Source organism: Carettochelys insculpta, chromosome 2 (genome assembly GCF_033958435.1).
Source record: "Carettochelys insculpta isolate YL-2023 chromosome 2, ASM3395843v1, whole genome shotgun sequence".
Classification (NCBI taxonomy): domain Eukaryota; kingdom Metazoa; phylum Chordata; order Testudines; family Carettochelyidae; genus Carettochelys; species Carettochelys insculpta.
The window spans coordinates 152,285,489-152,303,652 of NC_134138.1; the positions used below are offsets into that span (position 1 = coordinate 152,285,489).

The following is an 18,164-nucleotide window of genomic DNA, read 5'->3' on the forward strand; positions in this document are numbered from 1 at the left end:
AGAGTCTGTCCTTCCCCTTTGAGATGGAAGCCTGGAAGGGCAAGGGCAGGGGCAGGATCAGCCTGCTTTGTGCAAGCTGCTGGTGTGGACACAAGTGGATGGAACACTGTGGAGTGCTATGACCATGAGGTGGCCAGCAGGCTACTCTGGAAGCCAGTAGAAGAACTGCAGGCAAGGAAAAGAAGTAAACACCTAGAGCGAGAGTGTTCGGGGGTGGGGGGCTTCAAGTTTGAATACTGCAGTCAGCACCAGGATCCCTGTTAGCTACCCAACATGCCCCTGAACTCCAGGTCCTCCCAATGTCCAGGACCTGGGGTGGTTGCCCCATTTTTAATTGTGGACGGTATGGCTCTGATTCCACTATAAAAATCCAGCAGGTAGTTTGAAAATCCTTCTTTTCCATGGTGAATGTTTGTCTTGTGAGGTTTATTCCTTTCTGCATATATGCATATGATAAACAAACATCAACTTATATAGGAGTAAATCTTCTCCACTACACAAACAGCCCAAGTTACATCTAGATAGTTGTATCTCCCCGTCTCTGCCCAACCAGTAATTTTTCTCCTGAGTATTAGAAATTTTGTAGAGATAATGGTGGTGGTGGTAGTGGTGGGTGGAGCAGATTATCCTCATCCATTATATGGTAATGGAGGTCCCAGGTTCTCTTTTACACCCATTACAGGTAATGAGCAACATTGAACAGATATGCTACAGTTATCAATTGAAGTCATTCAATGGCTACTGGTGTTGTCACTCCTATTAGCCTGACATTCCTAAATGTACCTAAAAGAATGTTAATTTAGCTGACAGGACAATTCAACATTTGTTCCATAGAACTGAAGATTGTGGTGTCTTTAAGAACAGATGCAATATGGCTTGGGTTTATCATAAAACTTGATACTTGTGTATCTTTTGTGTTTGCACAAACTAGCTCATCTATGATGGTATGTTGTAAAAGTACCGTACCAATATGAGTTAGGGATTTCTGCATTATAGGTGGCCTGTATAATGAGTGTTAGTAAAACGTTTATTTCACATAAGATCACTAACTATTCAGGATATGTTCATATATTTTAGCAGAAAAACAAATTTAGAAATCATTGAGTATTTAAAATTATTTATTGGCACATCTGTTCATCATGTTCTATCTCTAGTGCCAGGTCTGGGTGCATATGTATTTTAGGGATGTCAATTAATCATAGTTAATGGATGCAAAAAAGTAAAATTGTTAACAGTTGACACTGAACAGTAGAACAAAAATTTAAATTTACTATAAAAGTGTTACGAAGTGGGTCTTTGCCCACGAATATTTATGCTCCAAAATATCTGTCAGTCTGTAAGGTGCCACAGAACTTGTTGTTTTTGGTTATAAATATGTTGGATGTTTTTCTACATTTTCAAATCTATTTATTTAAATTACACCACAGAATACAATGTACACTGTGTACAATGCTCACTTTATATTAGTTTTGATTATTTGCCCTGTAAAAACGAAAAAAAATGGTATTTTCAAATCACCTCATAAAAGTCCACTCAGTCTCACTGGTTGTTCAGTTGATCACTAAGACAAACATGTTTGTTTACATTTACCAGAGATAATGCTGAACACTTCTTATTTATAACATCAGCTGACATTCACATGGTGCTGTTGTAGCCAGTATTGAAAGATATTTACATGAAAATGTGCTCAGTGCTTAGCTACTTTGATTTGTAGGTTTTAAAGTTTTACATTGTTTTGTTTTTAATGCAGTTATGTAAACATAACAATTCAATATCTGTAAGCTGCATTTTCATAATAAAGAAATTGCACAGCAGGACATGTGTGAAGTGACTTGAAACATACTATTTCTTTTGTTTATCTTTTTATGGTGCAAATATGTGTAATGAAAAATAATAATTTAAAGTGAGTACTAATCTCTTTGTATTCTGTATTGTAAATGAAATTAACATATTTGAAAATATAGAACAATTTCCAAAATAGTTAAAATAAAAATCTAAATTTGTATTCTGTTTTAGTGTGATTAAACCTGCAATTAATCATAGATATTTTTAATATTGTGTTTGTGTTTGTTATTATTTTTAATAGTTTGAGAGCCCTTTTATACTTAGATATCAAATAATTCATAAAGAACTATTAGTAACTTCAATTATGTTAACTAATGGTATCATTTTAAGCTTTTTGAGGCAGGGCCTGTCACTGTTTGTGTTTGCACAGTGATAGCATAATGCTTGTACTAGTGGAAATCATTCATTACTATTATGTATGACTTTTTTTTACTGGTAGCAATGATAGGCTATGGTTACACTACAACCATCTGTCAACAGACATCACTGTTGGGAGACATTTACTGACAAACCCCTGTGGCCATACACCAAAGTGGCTCAACAGAACGATCTGCTGTGTTGACAGAAAGTGCACAGATGCCCTGGCTTCTTTCTCAACAGAACGGGGTCCCAGAAGCCCCACAAACAGTATTGCTAGGCTGGGAAGCCCTTCCAGGTGCTCCCACCAGGTACGCCCTTAAAGAGCCCCTCCACCCTAATGGTCAGTGCCTGCCTATGCTTAGCCTTGAAGTGGTCTGTAAGACACAAAGAGGCTAGGCCCGCATGCTCCCACCAAGAGATCAACCACAGGCCACAACCATCATGGACCAGGAGCAGCCCCCTGGTCTGGCCCCTCGCTGTTCAGCGGCTGCAGCAGCCCTGCTGCCTATTGTCTTTGTGTACTTTTGCCTCTTATGGGGGGGAAACGTCAGACCCCGAGGCTGGTGGGGACACCCCTGCTGCTCCAGTGTCCCATGTGCCCTCGCCCCCCCAGATGCCATAGCAGGTATAGCAGCACACAAGCAGCACAGTCTGGTGGGAGTGCCTTGTGATGGGGGAGTGGGACAACAACCAATGGCTACTAAACTTCCCAATGGGAAGGGATGCCTTCCAGGAGCTCTGCACTTGGCCCACCCCTCCACTCTGTTCAGGACACCCAAATGCGGCCAGCCATCCCAGCTGAGAAGCAAGTAGCCATCACTTTGTGGAAGCTCACCACTCCGGATAGTTACCACTGCATGGTGAACCAATTCAGGGTGAGGAAGTGCACCATTGTGGTTGTCCTGCTGCAGGTAAGCCACTCCTGGGCTTCAGTCTCAGTGTGGGGAGGAAGGGGAAAGAATGGGGCTCAATCCAAAGGGGTACTGAGGGTCTGTGGAAGCACCAGTCCAGACAGCCGGGATATCTCATCCTCACAGAGATCCATGGCTGGTGGGGGGTGGGCACTGCATCGGGGGGAGCTTTGGGAGGAGCCAGGGGGTGGGAGGGAGTGGGAGGCTGCTGGAGGGGCCACCTTCTATGGCCCCTCACATGTGTGTTCACTCTTCTCTGCTTCCAGGTGGTGAGGGCTATCAAGAGTATCCTGCTGTGGGGGCTTATCCGAGTCAGTGACCCAGATGCAACTATTGCCAAATTGAACATGCTGGGCTTCCCAAATGGTTTTGGGGCAATTGACAGGACCCATGTACCAATTCAACCCCAGACCACTGCGTGGTGTACTACACAAACTGGAAGGGGCACCACTCCATCTTCCTGTAGGCCCTAGTGGACCACCATGGTTGGTTCTCCAGCATCTACATCAGATTGGCAGGCTAGGTGCACGATACCAATGTCTTCGGGAACTCCAGTTTGTGCTGTAGGATGGCAGCAGGCGCATATGTCCCCCCAGCGCAACATGGCCATTGGGGATGTCTGTATGACTTTGTACATGATGGGGGTGCCATATACCCGCTCAATCCATGGCTAATATGCCCGCATACTGGCCGCCTGGATGACACAAAGGAGATATTCAGTGCCTGCCTGAACTGGGTGCATCTCCAGTTGAGTGCACCTTTGGGTATCTAAAGGTGAGGTTTTGCTGTCTCCAAACCTGCCTTAACACTGGGGAGGAACACAGCCCCATTGTGGTGACTGCCTGCTGTATCCGCCACAGTTTTGTAGAGGAAAGGAGGGAGGTCTTCTTCTAGGGATGGTGAGTGGCTGAGGACCACAGCTTCGAGCAGGGGCAGCCCTAGCCCACCAGATGAACATGGATGGGGTCCACATCAGGGAGACCCTATGGGAAACCTCCTCCCAGTGACCTCCCAAGGGTTCCCCAAGCAGAGGCCTTGAGCCTACAGCCCTACTCCATCCCCATCACCTCCTCTCCCTTCGATCCCTCCCCTTGCCACCCAATTAAGAGGGACATGAGGGTGCTGAACCCAGGAACAGTTTACTTCTGAACCAGAAAAGTGTGGCAACATAAAGCTTGGATTACTGCAAACTATATACAATGTGCACTTATGGATAACTATGTACGAAGGGGGATATCCAAACATGCTTTGCAATGGGCTTGGCACAGGAGTTGTGGGGGGTGTTAAAATAAATGTCCTTATAGCAAACTACGTACAGTGTGCACTTTGGGGTAACTATGTACAAGGGGGGATGTTGAGGGCTTCAGTCTAGAGAGGGGCTGGAGAACCATAAACCTGAGGAGGAGTGGGACACCAAGCGGCCTTGGCCATGGGATTCCCTTCCACTGTGGGTCATGGTCCCCATTGAGGCTGGGTTGGAGCTGGGAGCACGGGAGGGTATGTGGCTCATGGAGCCTGGGCAGGGGCAGGGGCAGCAATCTGAGCAGGGTCGGCTAGGGCAGTGGGGGAGGGCTGGAGAGCAGGGGTGCCAGTCATGGCCATTGCCCACTGCTGCAGGGAGCACAGCCTCCAGCATGGGGACTGAAGAGGAAGGGGACAAGGGGGTGGGGGGGACCTGGGTGGGTGGGTTGGTCTGAGGTTTGAGGCAAGGACAGGCATGAGGGTGACCGGGGCAGCAGGTTAGTATGCCGAGGCCAGTGTGTCCTCCCACACAGTCCTGATTGTGCAGATCTCAACCAGTATGGGGCCCCACACCAATTCCTGGCACTCAAGGGCCTGCTCCAGCCACTCTCAGTCCTCCTGCTGGTGTTGCTTCTGCAGCTGGTTTTGATGGGCCAGTGCAGCCGCATACAGATGCACCCCTTGTCCTCTGTGGTGTAGCGGGACCATCATGCATGGGCCCGCTCACGTGGTCATGGTGGTGGCAGTGGTCCAGCTGTGGCAGGTGCTGGTCCTGGACTGGACGTGGGGGCACTGGCTCAACTTTCAGAAGGAGCAGACATACGGGAGGAGAGAAGGAAAGATGGCGCATCATTCCCACCATGCAGCCCCTATGAATCTGCCCCTACCCATTGCGAGCAGTAGCACCTGCCCCATGGGACAGGGCCATCCAGGGACCATGGCCATGTGTGTGCCCTGCACAGTGGGTCCTGCCACACGATGTCCCCTCTGAGGCGTAGGGAGAAGGCTGACCGCTGTGCCCTCTCTGGCTCCCTGCATGGGGAGTGTCCCTGCATGGCTGGTAGGCAGGCTGGGCATGGACTGGTCCTCCCCAGTGTCCTCCTCCCCCAGGGTCCTGGGGCACATGCAGGGCCCCACATTTTGTGTGTGGATGCATCACAGGTTTTGTCAAGGAATTGGGGTTTTGCTGGCACAACTCATAAAACTTGCTACTGTAACTGCAGCCACAATGTAGAAGGTTCTGTGCAAACATAAAAGTCCTGATCCTACATGGCTAAGAAATTGTTCCTCAAAAAAGTTAGAATTTCAGAAGAACAATCATGATGAGTCAAATAAAAAAGTCAAAATTTTCCCTGGGACTGAAATTCTGAAATATTTTGTTTCCCAGACACCAGCTATGCATCTCGGAAGCCCATATTCCACAGCAGCCTGCTGGGCAGGCAGGTGGAATGCCTAGTTTTCTATGCTCCATGGGCTACCCAACATCCCAGGCTGCACTGCTCCTCAACTGGCCAGTCAGGGAGATGGTCAGGTGAGGAACTGGTGGTCTAGAAAACCAGCCAGCCCAGGAAGCCAACTGTCCAGGGAGAGGGGCAGCCCACCCAGCTGTCTGCCATGTGGAAAGGTGGGGAGACAGTCAGCTGGAGAGATGTCTGGCTAGGGAGCCAGGGATTCCTGGGAAGCCAGCCTTCCAGGTGAATAGCTGGGGATCCTAGGAATGCGGAGTGAGAAATATGCGAGCCAGGCAAATCTGTGCTTTGTTTCCATTGAAAGTTTCAAGGGAACTGACATAGTCTTGCAGAATATTTCAAGTCCATCAAATCTGTATTTTCTGATGGAAAACGTCAGTTGAAAATGTTTTGACCACTCTATTAATAAAATTATCTTGTTGGGTACATCAGGAATAGCGCTTTTCGTCCAGGGTGATGTGCTTTTATTTTTTATTTTAAATATTTTTGAGACTACATTCTGGAAATGAATATATTAAAAAACAAAACAAAAATATCAACAAAAAAAACCCTTACACTTCTCCTGAGGGGCACCAATATTTTACAATTATGCTTCTCCTGATTCAGTGGTCAGTATATCTAATGTGCTTTGTCTTTAAGAAATTATCAGTCATCATCAAGCTCATGGATGCTCTTTAGCATCCATAATTCTTTTGGGAAAAGTACCACATTTTTATTTTTTCTGGTCTCCAGAATTTTTTTTTAATTTTGTTCCTTGTTTCTTATGTCAGTATTGTTTATTTTCTAAGTTTTTCTCCGACGTGTATTTCTTCCTTGCCAGAATAAATTTACTGCATCATTTTTTTATCTAGTTTTCCTTTTTTTTAAGAGGTAACCAAAATATTCTAAAGAATATTGAATGTTTTATTTGATGTATTGATAAAACCAAGTTATCTTGCTCTCCAAGGCTCCCGTCAGCAGTCTCCTTATTTTCATCTACGCAATTAACCACATGCTTAAACAGTTCGGTTCCTGATTCTGTACTTGCAAGTCAGTCAGAGCTTTATGACTGACTTCAGTGTCCACAAGGTCAAGCCTTTGCTGAGTATGGTTAGATTGATGCATGTGCCCGTCAGGGTCTAATTTACTATACGACAGTCAGGTTAGAAAATGGTGATTTTTATAACCAAAACTCAAATAGTGTCTTCAGTAACTGCAGAAGTGCAGAATTCGAATTGATATTTGCATGATTATCATTATAATTTGCCTTAATTAAACACTGAAAAAATAATAATTCTGTATTTTAAAATATATATGTGTATATATATATTTTTTTCTCTGGCTTATGTAGAGAGAGACATGCAGTTTCAATCAGCTCTCAGGATATATATTAACTATACCTGACATGTATTTTTTTTCTCCCAACTGTCTTCAGAGCCAAATTTTGTGTCATCCTATGACATTGGAAACTTCACCTACTTCTTCTTCCGGGAGAATGCCGTAGAGCATGACTGTGGGAAAACGGTCTTTTCCCGGGCTGCTCGGGTGTGTAAAAATGATATAGGGGGCAGATTTTTGCTAGAGGACACCTGGACAACCTTCATGAAGGCTCGTCTGAACTGCTCTCGTCCTGGAGAAATTCCATTTTACTACAATGAACTGCAAAGCACTTTTTTTCTGCCAGAATTGGACTTGATCTATGGGATCTTCACCACTAACGTGTATGTAACTTACATGATATATGTTTATTTTGCTTATTATGTTCAGAGTGAAGTCTAAGTCTCTTAAGCTCCCCCCTGTTTCTAGGATATTGTGGAAGGGATATTATGTAAACAGATGATCCTGTACTGAGCCATTGCTCTACCAAGTCCAATGTCTCACCTCTCCAGAAATATTGGTCAACACAAAATGCTTCACTTGCAGGCTGCTATAGGGAGCGCAGAGAAAGGAAGAATACTCACTTTCCTCCCAACAGTGCAACCTTTGTTTTTAAGGCCTGTTTTGTCATCTTGCTCCTTTAAATAAAACTTTATCCATTTTGTGGACCTCAGTGTTTGGAAAGGTCAAAAGCTTTTCTTAGTAGAATAAAATGTGAAATATATTCAAGGTAGAAAACATTTTAGTTGCAGTCATCATGGAAAAAGCCACAGAAGGGGCAAACTACTCCAGAAAGGTGTGAGGCTGAGCTCATGGAGTTGGACCCACATTCTTCTCTCCGTATGGTTTGGATTACCTGTAAAATTGCCGCCTGTGGATGAAAATGTTTCCCTTGATGCAGAAGGTGTGCGGTCCTCCAGAGAGGATGAGGAATATGCCCCTGTTCATCAGTAGAAATGGAGAGGAGTAACAGGACCTTCTGGGCTGCACTTATCACTCTACAATCTGGGCATTTCAATTACAGTCATTTTGGTTTGGATTACCTGTAAAATTGCCACCTGTGGATGAAAATGTTTTCCTTGTAAACTTTAAGAATCACAGCACCTTTCCGTCCCTCCATTCATGTAATATGACCACTAAATCCAGTGCTATGGCTGCTCCATGAGCAGATGATCTTTTAGACAGTCAGAATTTACAATGAGTTAGGTTCCCAGTGGACTCCATCCAGGCCAGCTTGTGATAGGGGAGCAAAGGGGCAACTGCTCCAGGGCCGAACAATTCAAAAGGGACCAGGGCTCCCGGCCGCCGCCACCAATATTGGGGCAGAAGCAGCAGACAGAGCCCTGAGCCCTTTATATTGCTGCTGGTGCACTGAGTGGCACATTCTGGGTGGTGCCAAAGGGCTGGCAGGGGAAGACTAGCCCTAGCCCTGCCCCTTCCATCCAAGGCCTTGCCTCCTACCCAGGGGCACAGACCCAGACCTCTCCCACCTTGCCCATAGGCCCAGAAATTCTGTTGGCTTCCTGGCTCCAGGAGACACAATAATGATGAGTAGGCTGCCTGTTCCAATAACCCAGCTGAGGTTTTACTGTAGTTGATGCTAATTGCTTGTGTACAAATGGTTAGTATGAAACTTACTTTCATCTACTAGTTTTCATCTTTTGCAATCTGACTGACAAGCCTCAGGAGTCAAAGTGCTTTTTTGTCATGGTTGTAAATCTGTACTACTACACTCGTCAGTCGGGAGATCTGATTCCCAGGGGTTATTTTCTCTCTGTGATAAATTTGAACAATAGCAATTTGAAGCTTAAAGAGTAGATTTGCTTTCTAAAGCCTTGGTTAAACAACAGAGTAGGTTAGAAGAAATAAATGGTATGTGGATTGCTTGTCAGCAGTTTTGCTCACACTGGAAGTTAGTGTTAATGTCTGTCTACTTCATTATCTATCCATTTATCTATGATTGTGAAAAAGGACAAATCAGGAGTTTAATTCCATGAGTTATATGTATTGTTAAGAGAATAATTCCAAACCTTAATTCACTGTAAGCTGTGGGGCATTCAGTTTATTTTGCTTTTGCTAAAAGCATTTTTATAAATATTTTAAAACCCCCAAAACTGCAGTTCTTTTTGGAGTTAGTTTTATTTATGTTTTTATGCCAAAACAAAGTTGCAGTTTGCCCCAGAGTCCCATTTTAGGAGTTCTCACAGTTACTTTATACAAATCTATATTGTTTACATGATGCAAAATTAACACACTTTATCTTTCGTTTTCAACATGAAAACAGGGGAATGATATAACTGGCTTGACCAATGCTTAACTCTTTGAAGTTTGCTGAGTGTTCAGTTGAGGTCCTTTTGTGGACACTTAACTGATTCCTTTATGTCTTCATATGTCTTCTGTTTTTTTGTTTTGTTTTGCAGGAACAGCATAGCTGCCTCAGCAGTTTGTGTTTTCAACTTGAGTGCCATAACTCAGGCCTTCAACGGACCATTCAAATTTCAGGAGAACTCCCGCTCTGCCTGGCTGCCTTACCCCAATCCCAACCCTAATTTCCAGGTATTTAGGGCACTAGCCCTCAGCAATCTATTTTAAAGCACATTGTAACATCATCTGAGTACAGACCATGAGACAGGTCTTTGGAGTTCCATATCTGAAGTCAGTCTGGTTATCGAGTAAATAAATCTGTTCAGATAGGTATCAGTAAAATGAGCTGCACTATATACCAGTCCGCTCATATTATAAAACAATGACATTCATAACTGGCACAGTGTGTCCTTCTCTTACCTTTTGTCCAAAATAACCAAAGGACAAAAAGACAATTTAAGGACAACATTGAGTAAAACTGATGAGCTTTTAGAAACAGTATTTATTGGGATACTTTTTGTTAATATGTCTTGAATAATGTTATATCCCCTGAAACTTGATTTTTATGAAATTTGGAGGACCAAAAGTTATTCATGGGAGTAGGCTAACAGGGAATAAAGCATTTTTCTATAAACATTTTTACCCACGAATACGAAAGAGAAGGTTGACCCCTCCTCTGCCCAAAAATCTCTGGACCATGTGGTCTTTGAGAGGCAAATCCTCCATTCCCCGGGTTCACAAAAAGTGTCTTCAGTTTTTCTCAGTAGCCAGAATTTCCCATGGAATTTCCTGCAAAATGTTTGAGTTTTTAAAACATGTATTCAGTTTCTCAAGAGTTTCTTGAAAATAAGCAAATTTTTACCACCCCAAAACTTCTAACACATATAAAGGAGAGAGAGTGTTGATACTGAATCAGGGTAAACAGGAATGTGGTGTAACTAGTACACAAAATTTCCCGATTCTTCCATTGCATCTAGTACATTTCCATGAAGTCAACCTGTGTAGATGCGTCAATCAAAGGCCATTAGCCAAGATTGTCAGGGTTTGCAACTCCATATTGTGCTGTCCCTAGGCTTCTAAGTGCTGGATACAGGAATTGGAAGACAGAAAAGAAGTATTCTTTACAATTTACCTTTTTATGAAGTCATAATAGAGCTTAATGTGACATTGTTATAGTCTCATTCTCTTTTGATAAGACTGATCATTCACAATACAAATAAAGATGATGCACAGATCTGGAGAGTTACCCTTTTTCAACTTCATCTTGTAAATGAATCTTCATTTATTATGCAGTGATGTTGTCCCCCTGAAAACATAACTAAGACTATGTCTATACTACATATTAAAGTTGATTTTAAGGCAATTAGCCTTTTAAGGCTTGATTTTTGGAATTCTACAACATGGTTCTAAGATTTCATGTGCGTGTTAGATCCACTCTGCATTTTATGTACCTGTTTATTTATTTATTTCCAGTGTGGTACAATGGACCAGGGTCTGTATATGAATCTGACAGAGAGGAATCTTCAGGATGCCCAAAAATTTATCCTAATGCATGAGGTTGTTCAGCCAGTTATTCCAATTCCTTACTTCATGGAAGACAACAGCCGATTTTCCCATGTGGTAGTGGATGTGGTGCAAGGCAAGGACATGCTTTTCCATATCATCTATCTGGCCACAGGTATGGCTTAATGATAGTAAGAAAACTGTAGAAGGTCAGAGGTTCTTTTCAAAGGTCTGTGCATCAGGTCTGAAATGTCTAAATCACCCTGGAGAACTGGGTGTGTAATTCAACAGAATTAACTGTGTCCTTCTCCTATGCAAAGTAGATAAGCTGAGCACCATGCATTGCGTGGTGTACATGTCTGGCACTTTTGTACACAATGTGAAAAATCAAGGCTCCGTCTCAACTGCATGAAAATGGGGCTGATGTTTCAAATGGAGGAGTGACTCCAGATGTGGTTTCTTGCTCAGTTTCTTTGCCTTTGTCTTGGTTTTTGCAGCACAGGCTGTGTCTACACTAGAGCATAAAGTCAATTTTAAGGCACTTAGCTCAATCTTACAGTGTGACTGTCTTCACTGCAAACACCATTAAGTCAATTTTAGGGGGCACTAAGGTCACCTTTCTCACCTCGACCCTCTAAGGCAGCATAATACCAACTTCACATTTAAAAGATTGAATTAATGTTAGTGTGGAAATAATATTTCTTTAAATCAATTTTATTGGCCTCCAGGGGTGTCCCACCATGCCCAGAATGTGTCCGTTCTCTCTGCTTTTACCTCTGCTGCTCTCCAGGTGAGCAGGAAGTAGGAAACAGGAAGTCCAGCAACCTGAATTCATCTTCTTTCTGATCAGTCACATCTAGCCCCTAAAGAGAGCTCCAGTGTGGAGCCATCAGGGCCTCGTGTCAGCTGGTTGGCTAGCCCTCACCCCACCACACCATGTGGTGTGTTGTCTTTCCGAAATGAAAGAAATATTCTTGCATTGAAAATGTCACTGTCTTCTTGTCTCTAAGGCTGTGTCTACACTTGGCTAAAATTTCAAAAAGGTCATTCTAATGGCCACATCAAGAATAATAATGAGGTGCTGAAATGAATATTCAACATCTCTTTAGCATGCGCCAGCTGTGGCACTTCAAAAGTGCTGCGTTTCAATGGCATCTACATGGGACACTTTTAGAAAGGACCCCTCAAACATCAAAATCCCCTTATTCCTATCAGCTGACTCTACCATGTCAACAGGTAGCTCATTATTTAATTATTCAGCTGATAGGAATAAGGGGCTGTTGACGTTTGCGGTGTCCTTTCGAAAAGGGCCCCATGTAGATGAGCCACGCATGATCAAAACACGGCACTTTCAAAGTGTCGTGGCCGGCAGCATGCTAGTGAGGCACTGAATATTCATTTCAGTGCCTCAGTAGTATTCTCCGATTTGGCCATTAGCATGGCCCTTTCGAAATTTTGACCAAGTGCAGACACAGCCTAAGGAATTGAGTAGAGAATGAGTTATTGTCTGAACCTTTTAAAAGGTAGTTGAGAATGTGAGAACTGTTTTTAGTGCACACTCATTTACAAAGTGCGTTGTAGGCTACATTATTCCACTGATTGAAATTCATGTGCAAAACTATTGCACTATTATGCTATTAAAAGTATATCACCTGATCCTGTGAATTCTTCTTCATACAGTTAGTCTATGTCTATCCTTGCAAAGTTTTTGCATTGTCAGTTTCACTGGTGATAGTGAACTGGTTTAAAAGAGAAGTTCTGGTTTGTGTACTCACTTCCACTGTGGTCAGAGAGGGTTTACATTTACAGTACTTTCATTGCTGATGAGTGCTATGCTCTGACTGCAGCTATCCCACAGTGCAACTCTCTCTATTTGGACAGCAGGTCTTGTGGGAGAGGGAGGGTGATCACAGAGCAGCCTTAGTGTCTCCACAGGCCCCTCTCTCCAAACACTGATCAGTTCCAGCAGCTCAGAAGCTCAGAATTGCTCGAAGCAGGGAATTGGTTTCTCCATGGAGCAGACATTGTCACCTGGCCAGATGGTAAGTGAACACTTGCCAGGAAATCAGGAAGAGGAGTTTCAAAATTCCCAGGGCTTTTCAAGTAGAGGGACAGACAGCTGTTTACGTGACATCAGACCAGCATTGCTGCTGGCTATCATGGGATAAACTGTGGGAACTAAAAGCTCTGCAAACCGCAAGAATATGTTCACACACACTGCGAAAGCATCACCGGTAGGAGCTGTGCACCTCTTGTGGGAGGTGGCTTCTGTTTGTGGTGAAACTTCTTAATTTCACCACAAAAGGTCATTGGCAAGTGTCGAAGCTTCCATAGTCTTCGTGCAAAAAGGGACTTTTTCTGCTTTAAATAGGAAGTGTAGACATGACCGTTGTCTTCAAAGAACTAGTGCTGTTGATATCGGGGGTGAGCTAGACACGTCAACAGTGGTTTTCAGGATTGGTTAGTACAGGAACAGGTATCATAGAATCATAGAATGCTAGGACTGGAAGGGACCTTGAGAGGTCATCAAGTCCAGTCCCCTGCCCTCATGGCGGGACCAAGTACTGTGTAGGCCGTCCCTGACAGACATTTATATCACCTGTTCTTAAATATCTCCAGAGATGGAGATTCCACAACCTCCCTAGGCAATTTATTCCAGTGTTTGATCAACCTGACAGTTAGGAACTTTTTCCAAATGTCCAACCTAAACCTCCCTTTCTGCAGTTTAAGCCCATTGCTTCTTGTTCTATCCTCAGAGGCCAAGAAGAACAAGTTTTCTCCCTCCTCCTCATGACACCCTTTTAGGTACCTGAAAACCACTATCATGTTGCCCCTCAATCTTCTCTTTTCCAAACTAAACAAGCCCGATTTTTTCAGCCTTTCTTCATAGGTCACACTCTCTAGACCTTTAATCATTTTTGTCGCTCTTTTCTAGACCCTCTCCAATTTCTCCACATCCTTCTTGAACTGCGGTGCCCAGAACTGGACACAATACTCCAGCTGAGGCCTAATCAGCGCAGAGTAGAGCGGGAGAATGACTTCTCGTGTCTTGTTCACAACACACCTGTTAATGCATCCCAGAATCGTGTTTGCTTTTTTTGCAACAGCATCACACTGCTGACTCATATTTAACTTGTGGTCCACTGTAACCCCTAGATCTCTTTCTGCTGTACTCATTCCTAGGCAGTCCTTTCCCATTCTGTATGTGTGACACTGATTGTTCCTTCCTAAGTGGATCACTTTGCATTTGTCTTTATTATACTTCATCCTGTTTACCTTAGACCATTTCTCCAATTTGTCCAGATCATTTTGAATTTTGACCCTATCCTCCAAAGCAGTTGCAACCCCTCCTAGCCTGGTGTCATCTGCAAACTTAATAAGTGTACTTTCTGTGTCAATATCTAAATCGTTGATGAAGATATTGAACAGAACTGGTCCCAATTCAGACCCCTGTGGAAACCCACTTGTTATACTTTTCCAGCAGGACTGAGAACCATTAATAACTACTCTCTGAATATGGTTATCCAGCCAGTTTTGCACCTACCTTATAGTAGACCCATCAAAGTGTATTTGCCTAGTTTATTGATAAGAATATCATGCAAGACCATATCAAATGCCTTACTAAAGTCAATACTAAAGGAATGCAGCTTTTAAGGAAAGAGCTCTTAATTAAGTCAGCCACAAACTATTGTTTTCTCAAATCTACTGTCATTAAAATCTCTGATACCAGGGAGAGCAGGATCCATCATTCTTGTTATAAATCTCCAGTGTTACAGCTTCTTAATGAAAGCACTTAATGAAAAACAGCTTGTTGTTTGGAGCATTGTGGTACAATCTGTAATATGACTTTCCCTAGATACCTCTGAATCCAGTCAATAGATCCAGGCTTTTATTAAGATGCTGCTTCTTTTTGACTGTTATTTTAACATGCTATCATTTGATGTTTTCATTTGAGACAGTGCTTCCTGGGGTACTATCATGAAATATCAGCCTTGCTCATTATTGTGCTGAAAACAAGTACTGTGCAATTAAAGCCTTTAATAGGCTATAAGCCGCACAAAAATTTGGCCAAGTATAGTCAAAACAATCTAGTGTTTGATACATTATAGTATCTTTAGTGAAATTGTAGCCATACAAAAACATCGCTTATCTTGTGCAACCCCCATGACAGAAATTGGATTGCAGAAATGGCATTCTGAATTGTTTTTATGCTGGGTTGCTATTACAGCATTGAGAGAGATTTGAACCCATCATGACAGTATCTAGAATTATGTAATTTCACACAGTTCCTGATTGCCTCCAGGTTTTTAGTTTTATTCACTATGCTTCCTGTTATAACTGATTTAGTAAATAAGAACCCTAGTTTTAAGGCATGGAGGCTGGCTCTCAAAATACATCCCTTCATTAAACGCCATGTGCTCCTTTTATGAACCTTTTATGCTGACAAACTACATCTGGATCCACTAGTCCTTATTTAAGTAAAACCACTTCTTGACTTCAGAAGCTGTTGAGGGCACTTACCCTGAATTTCTGTGTGCCATCAGCTCCCCTAACTGGCCACTCCTCTACTTCTCCTGTAGGCTGTCTGGAGAACTTCTCTCTGTTCTGTTCTAGGGCAGGATGATGCAACACCCCGATCCTCCGTCCTGCTGGGGTCCTCTGGTCATACTGGCTTTCTGTACATTTTCAAGCACTATCAGATTATCACTGGATCTAGGTCCGATACAAAGTTTTGGGAAAGGTGGTCCCACAGTCATTGTTTAAGAAAACTACAAGCCCCACTTCCTCTTCTTGTGTCTTCTGCCCAGGTGATTCACATCTGAAACCATTCAAAGAATTAAGGCTATACTTATACCTGCACTGTAACTGTTATTTGCACCCACACCTGGAAAGACACGTTGCTCCCATGTAGTTTTTGGAACTTCGATGTTCCTGCACCAGAATAGATTGTAGCTTGGTGATTCAACAGACCTCACTATTAAACATAAAAAAAGATCACAGGCTCATGGTGATAGAGAAGGCTTGGTCAGTTTTACAGTCAGCAAAACAGGTTCTTAGTGCCTGTATAGCAAGTTATGAGAACAATAATGCCTATTTTCAAGTTACAAGCTACTGGCTCCATCAACTTTGTGTTGCCCCTAGGGTAATACAAGTCTCTCCCTCCTGCTACTCTCCTATCCATTAATACAAACAAGATACTTATTTCATTCCAGATGTTAATTACCATCCTTTTATGTGGTACCTGGTAGTTCAAACAAGACCTCATCCATCATCCTGTCATTCCGCCATTCTCTTACAAGGCTTCTGTGTGTTCCAGTATCATCCTCTTGGAAACGTATTTATGTGGTTAGTTGAAACATCCCTAAGAGGTTGGTAGTTTATTCACATAATTATCTGGAACCTACTCCTGCTATTCTGACACACCCTACATCAGTTCATGTTTTAGACATGCCTAGGACTCCAGCAAGGCCTACAGCATATGTTCTGTGATGCACCCTGTATCCCTTGATGTTCATTGCAGGGGAACTGAAGAGGGTTGGGCTAGACCTCCCCTTAATTAACCAGGAGATGGCTACAATCATATGGAGCAAGTGTAACTGCCCACAGGCAGACTTGAACCTGGGCCCTCTGGAGCTTAGTACAGACACCTCTACAGGTTGAGCTAAAGGCCAGCTGCTGGTCTGCTTGGGCTGTAGAGGACTCCCATTCTTTGTCTGTGAAGTGGTCTGGGTGTCCCTACATGGGATAGTTAACCACATATAGGTGTGTGGGTTACATTCCTCGCAACCCCCGTGTAACTCAAATTTCACGTAAGTCAGGGGAGGGGGACCTCTTCCTCCTCCCCCTCCTCACCCCTGAGAGCCTGGAGCCAGGTGCAGCAGAGCCTGGCCACTTTCCAAGCTCCCACTCAGCTGCGGAGAGCCAGGATCCAGATGCAGCAGCACCTGTTCAGTTTCCCGGTTCCCACAAGCAGTGTGGAGCCGGGCAGCTGACCAGATGATACTGCATCTGGTTCCCAGCTCCCTGGGGGCTCGGAGGGTGAGGGAGGGGAGAGGAGGGAGCTGGGAGGGCAGTAAGTCCCTCGGCCTCAGGGAGCCAAGAAACTGACCAGGTGCTGCTGTGCCTGGCTTCTGGCTCCCTGGGGTTGAAGGACTTTCCCCCGAGTCCTCCCAATGTCGGCTTCCCCCAGCTGGGGGAAACTGCAGGGGAAGCTGCATGGCTGCTCCTTTCAATGCTCTGCCACCAGCTGCAAGCTACCCCTGGGGGAAGTGGGTGGCTGGAGCCTGGGATTTCAACATTTGTGTTAAAATGATTAATGCTTTAGTGAAACTCACATAAAGCAGGGGTTTACTGTACTTCCCCTTGCTTAGGAATCACCTCCCGAGCTTCAGGGGCCCAGCTGAAATCCTGGACAAGGCCCCAGTTCTGACTGCCCACAGGCAGACTCAAACCTCGGACCTTTGTTCAGGTGCCTCTACAGTTGGAGCTAAAAGCCTCCTCGGTCTCAGCTTAGGCTGCAGAGGACACTCGTTCTTTCTCTGTGACGTGGTCTAGGTGCCACTAGGTAGGTCAGTGAGGCTACGTCTACACGTGAAGCCTACATCGAAGTAGCTTATTTCAATGTAGCGACATCGAAATAGGCTATTTCGATGAATAACATCTACACGTCCTCCAGGGCTGGCAACGTCGATGTTCAACATCGACGTTGCGCAGCACCACATCAAAATAGGTGCAGACACACCTGCAGGCACAGCTGCAGACAGGGTCACAGGGCGGACTCAACAGCAAGCCGCTCCCTTAAAGGGCCCCTCCCAGACACAGTTGCACTAAACAACACAAGATCCACAGAGCCGACAACTGGTTGCAGACCCTGTGCATGCAGCATGGATCCCCAGCTGCAGCAGCAGTAGCCAGAAGCCCTGGGCTAAGGGCTGCTGCACACGGTGACCATAGAGCCCCGCAGGGGCTGGAGAGAGAGCGTCTCTCAACCCCTCAGCTGATGGCCGCCATGGTGGACCCTGCTATTTCGATGTTGCGGGACGCGGATCGTCTACACGTGCCCTACTTCGACGTTCAACTTTGAAGTAGGGCGCTATTCACATCCCCTCATGGG

General features: G+C 44.2%; 1 protein-coding gene across 6 annotated transcripts in view; it reads left to right on the plus strand.

Moving 5' to 3' along the window:
* The window catches only part of SEMA5A (semaphorin 5A), a 596,575-nt gene that overhangs the window by 357,190 nt on the left and 221,221 nt on the right, over positions 1-18,164 (plus strand). For all 6 annotated transcript variants that reach the window (XM_074987855.1, XM_074987853.1, XM_074987858.1 and 3 more), the window contains 3 exons: positions 7,242-7,527; positions 9,604-9,739; positions 11,021-11,225. In XM_074987855.1, the coding sequence (XP_074843956.1) occupies positions 7,242-7,527; positions 9,604-9,739; positions 11,021-11,225 (627 nt within the window). The remainder of the gene's footprint in view (positions 1-7,241; positions 7,528-9,603; positions 9,740-11,020; positions 11,226-18,164) is intronic.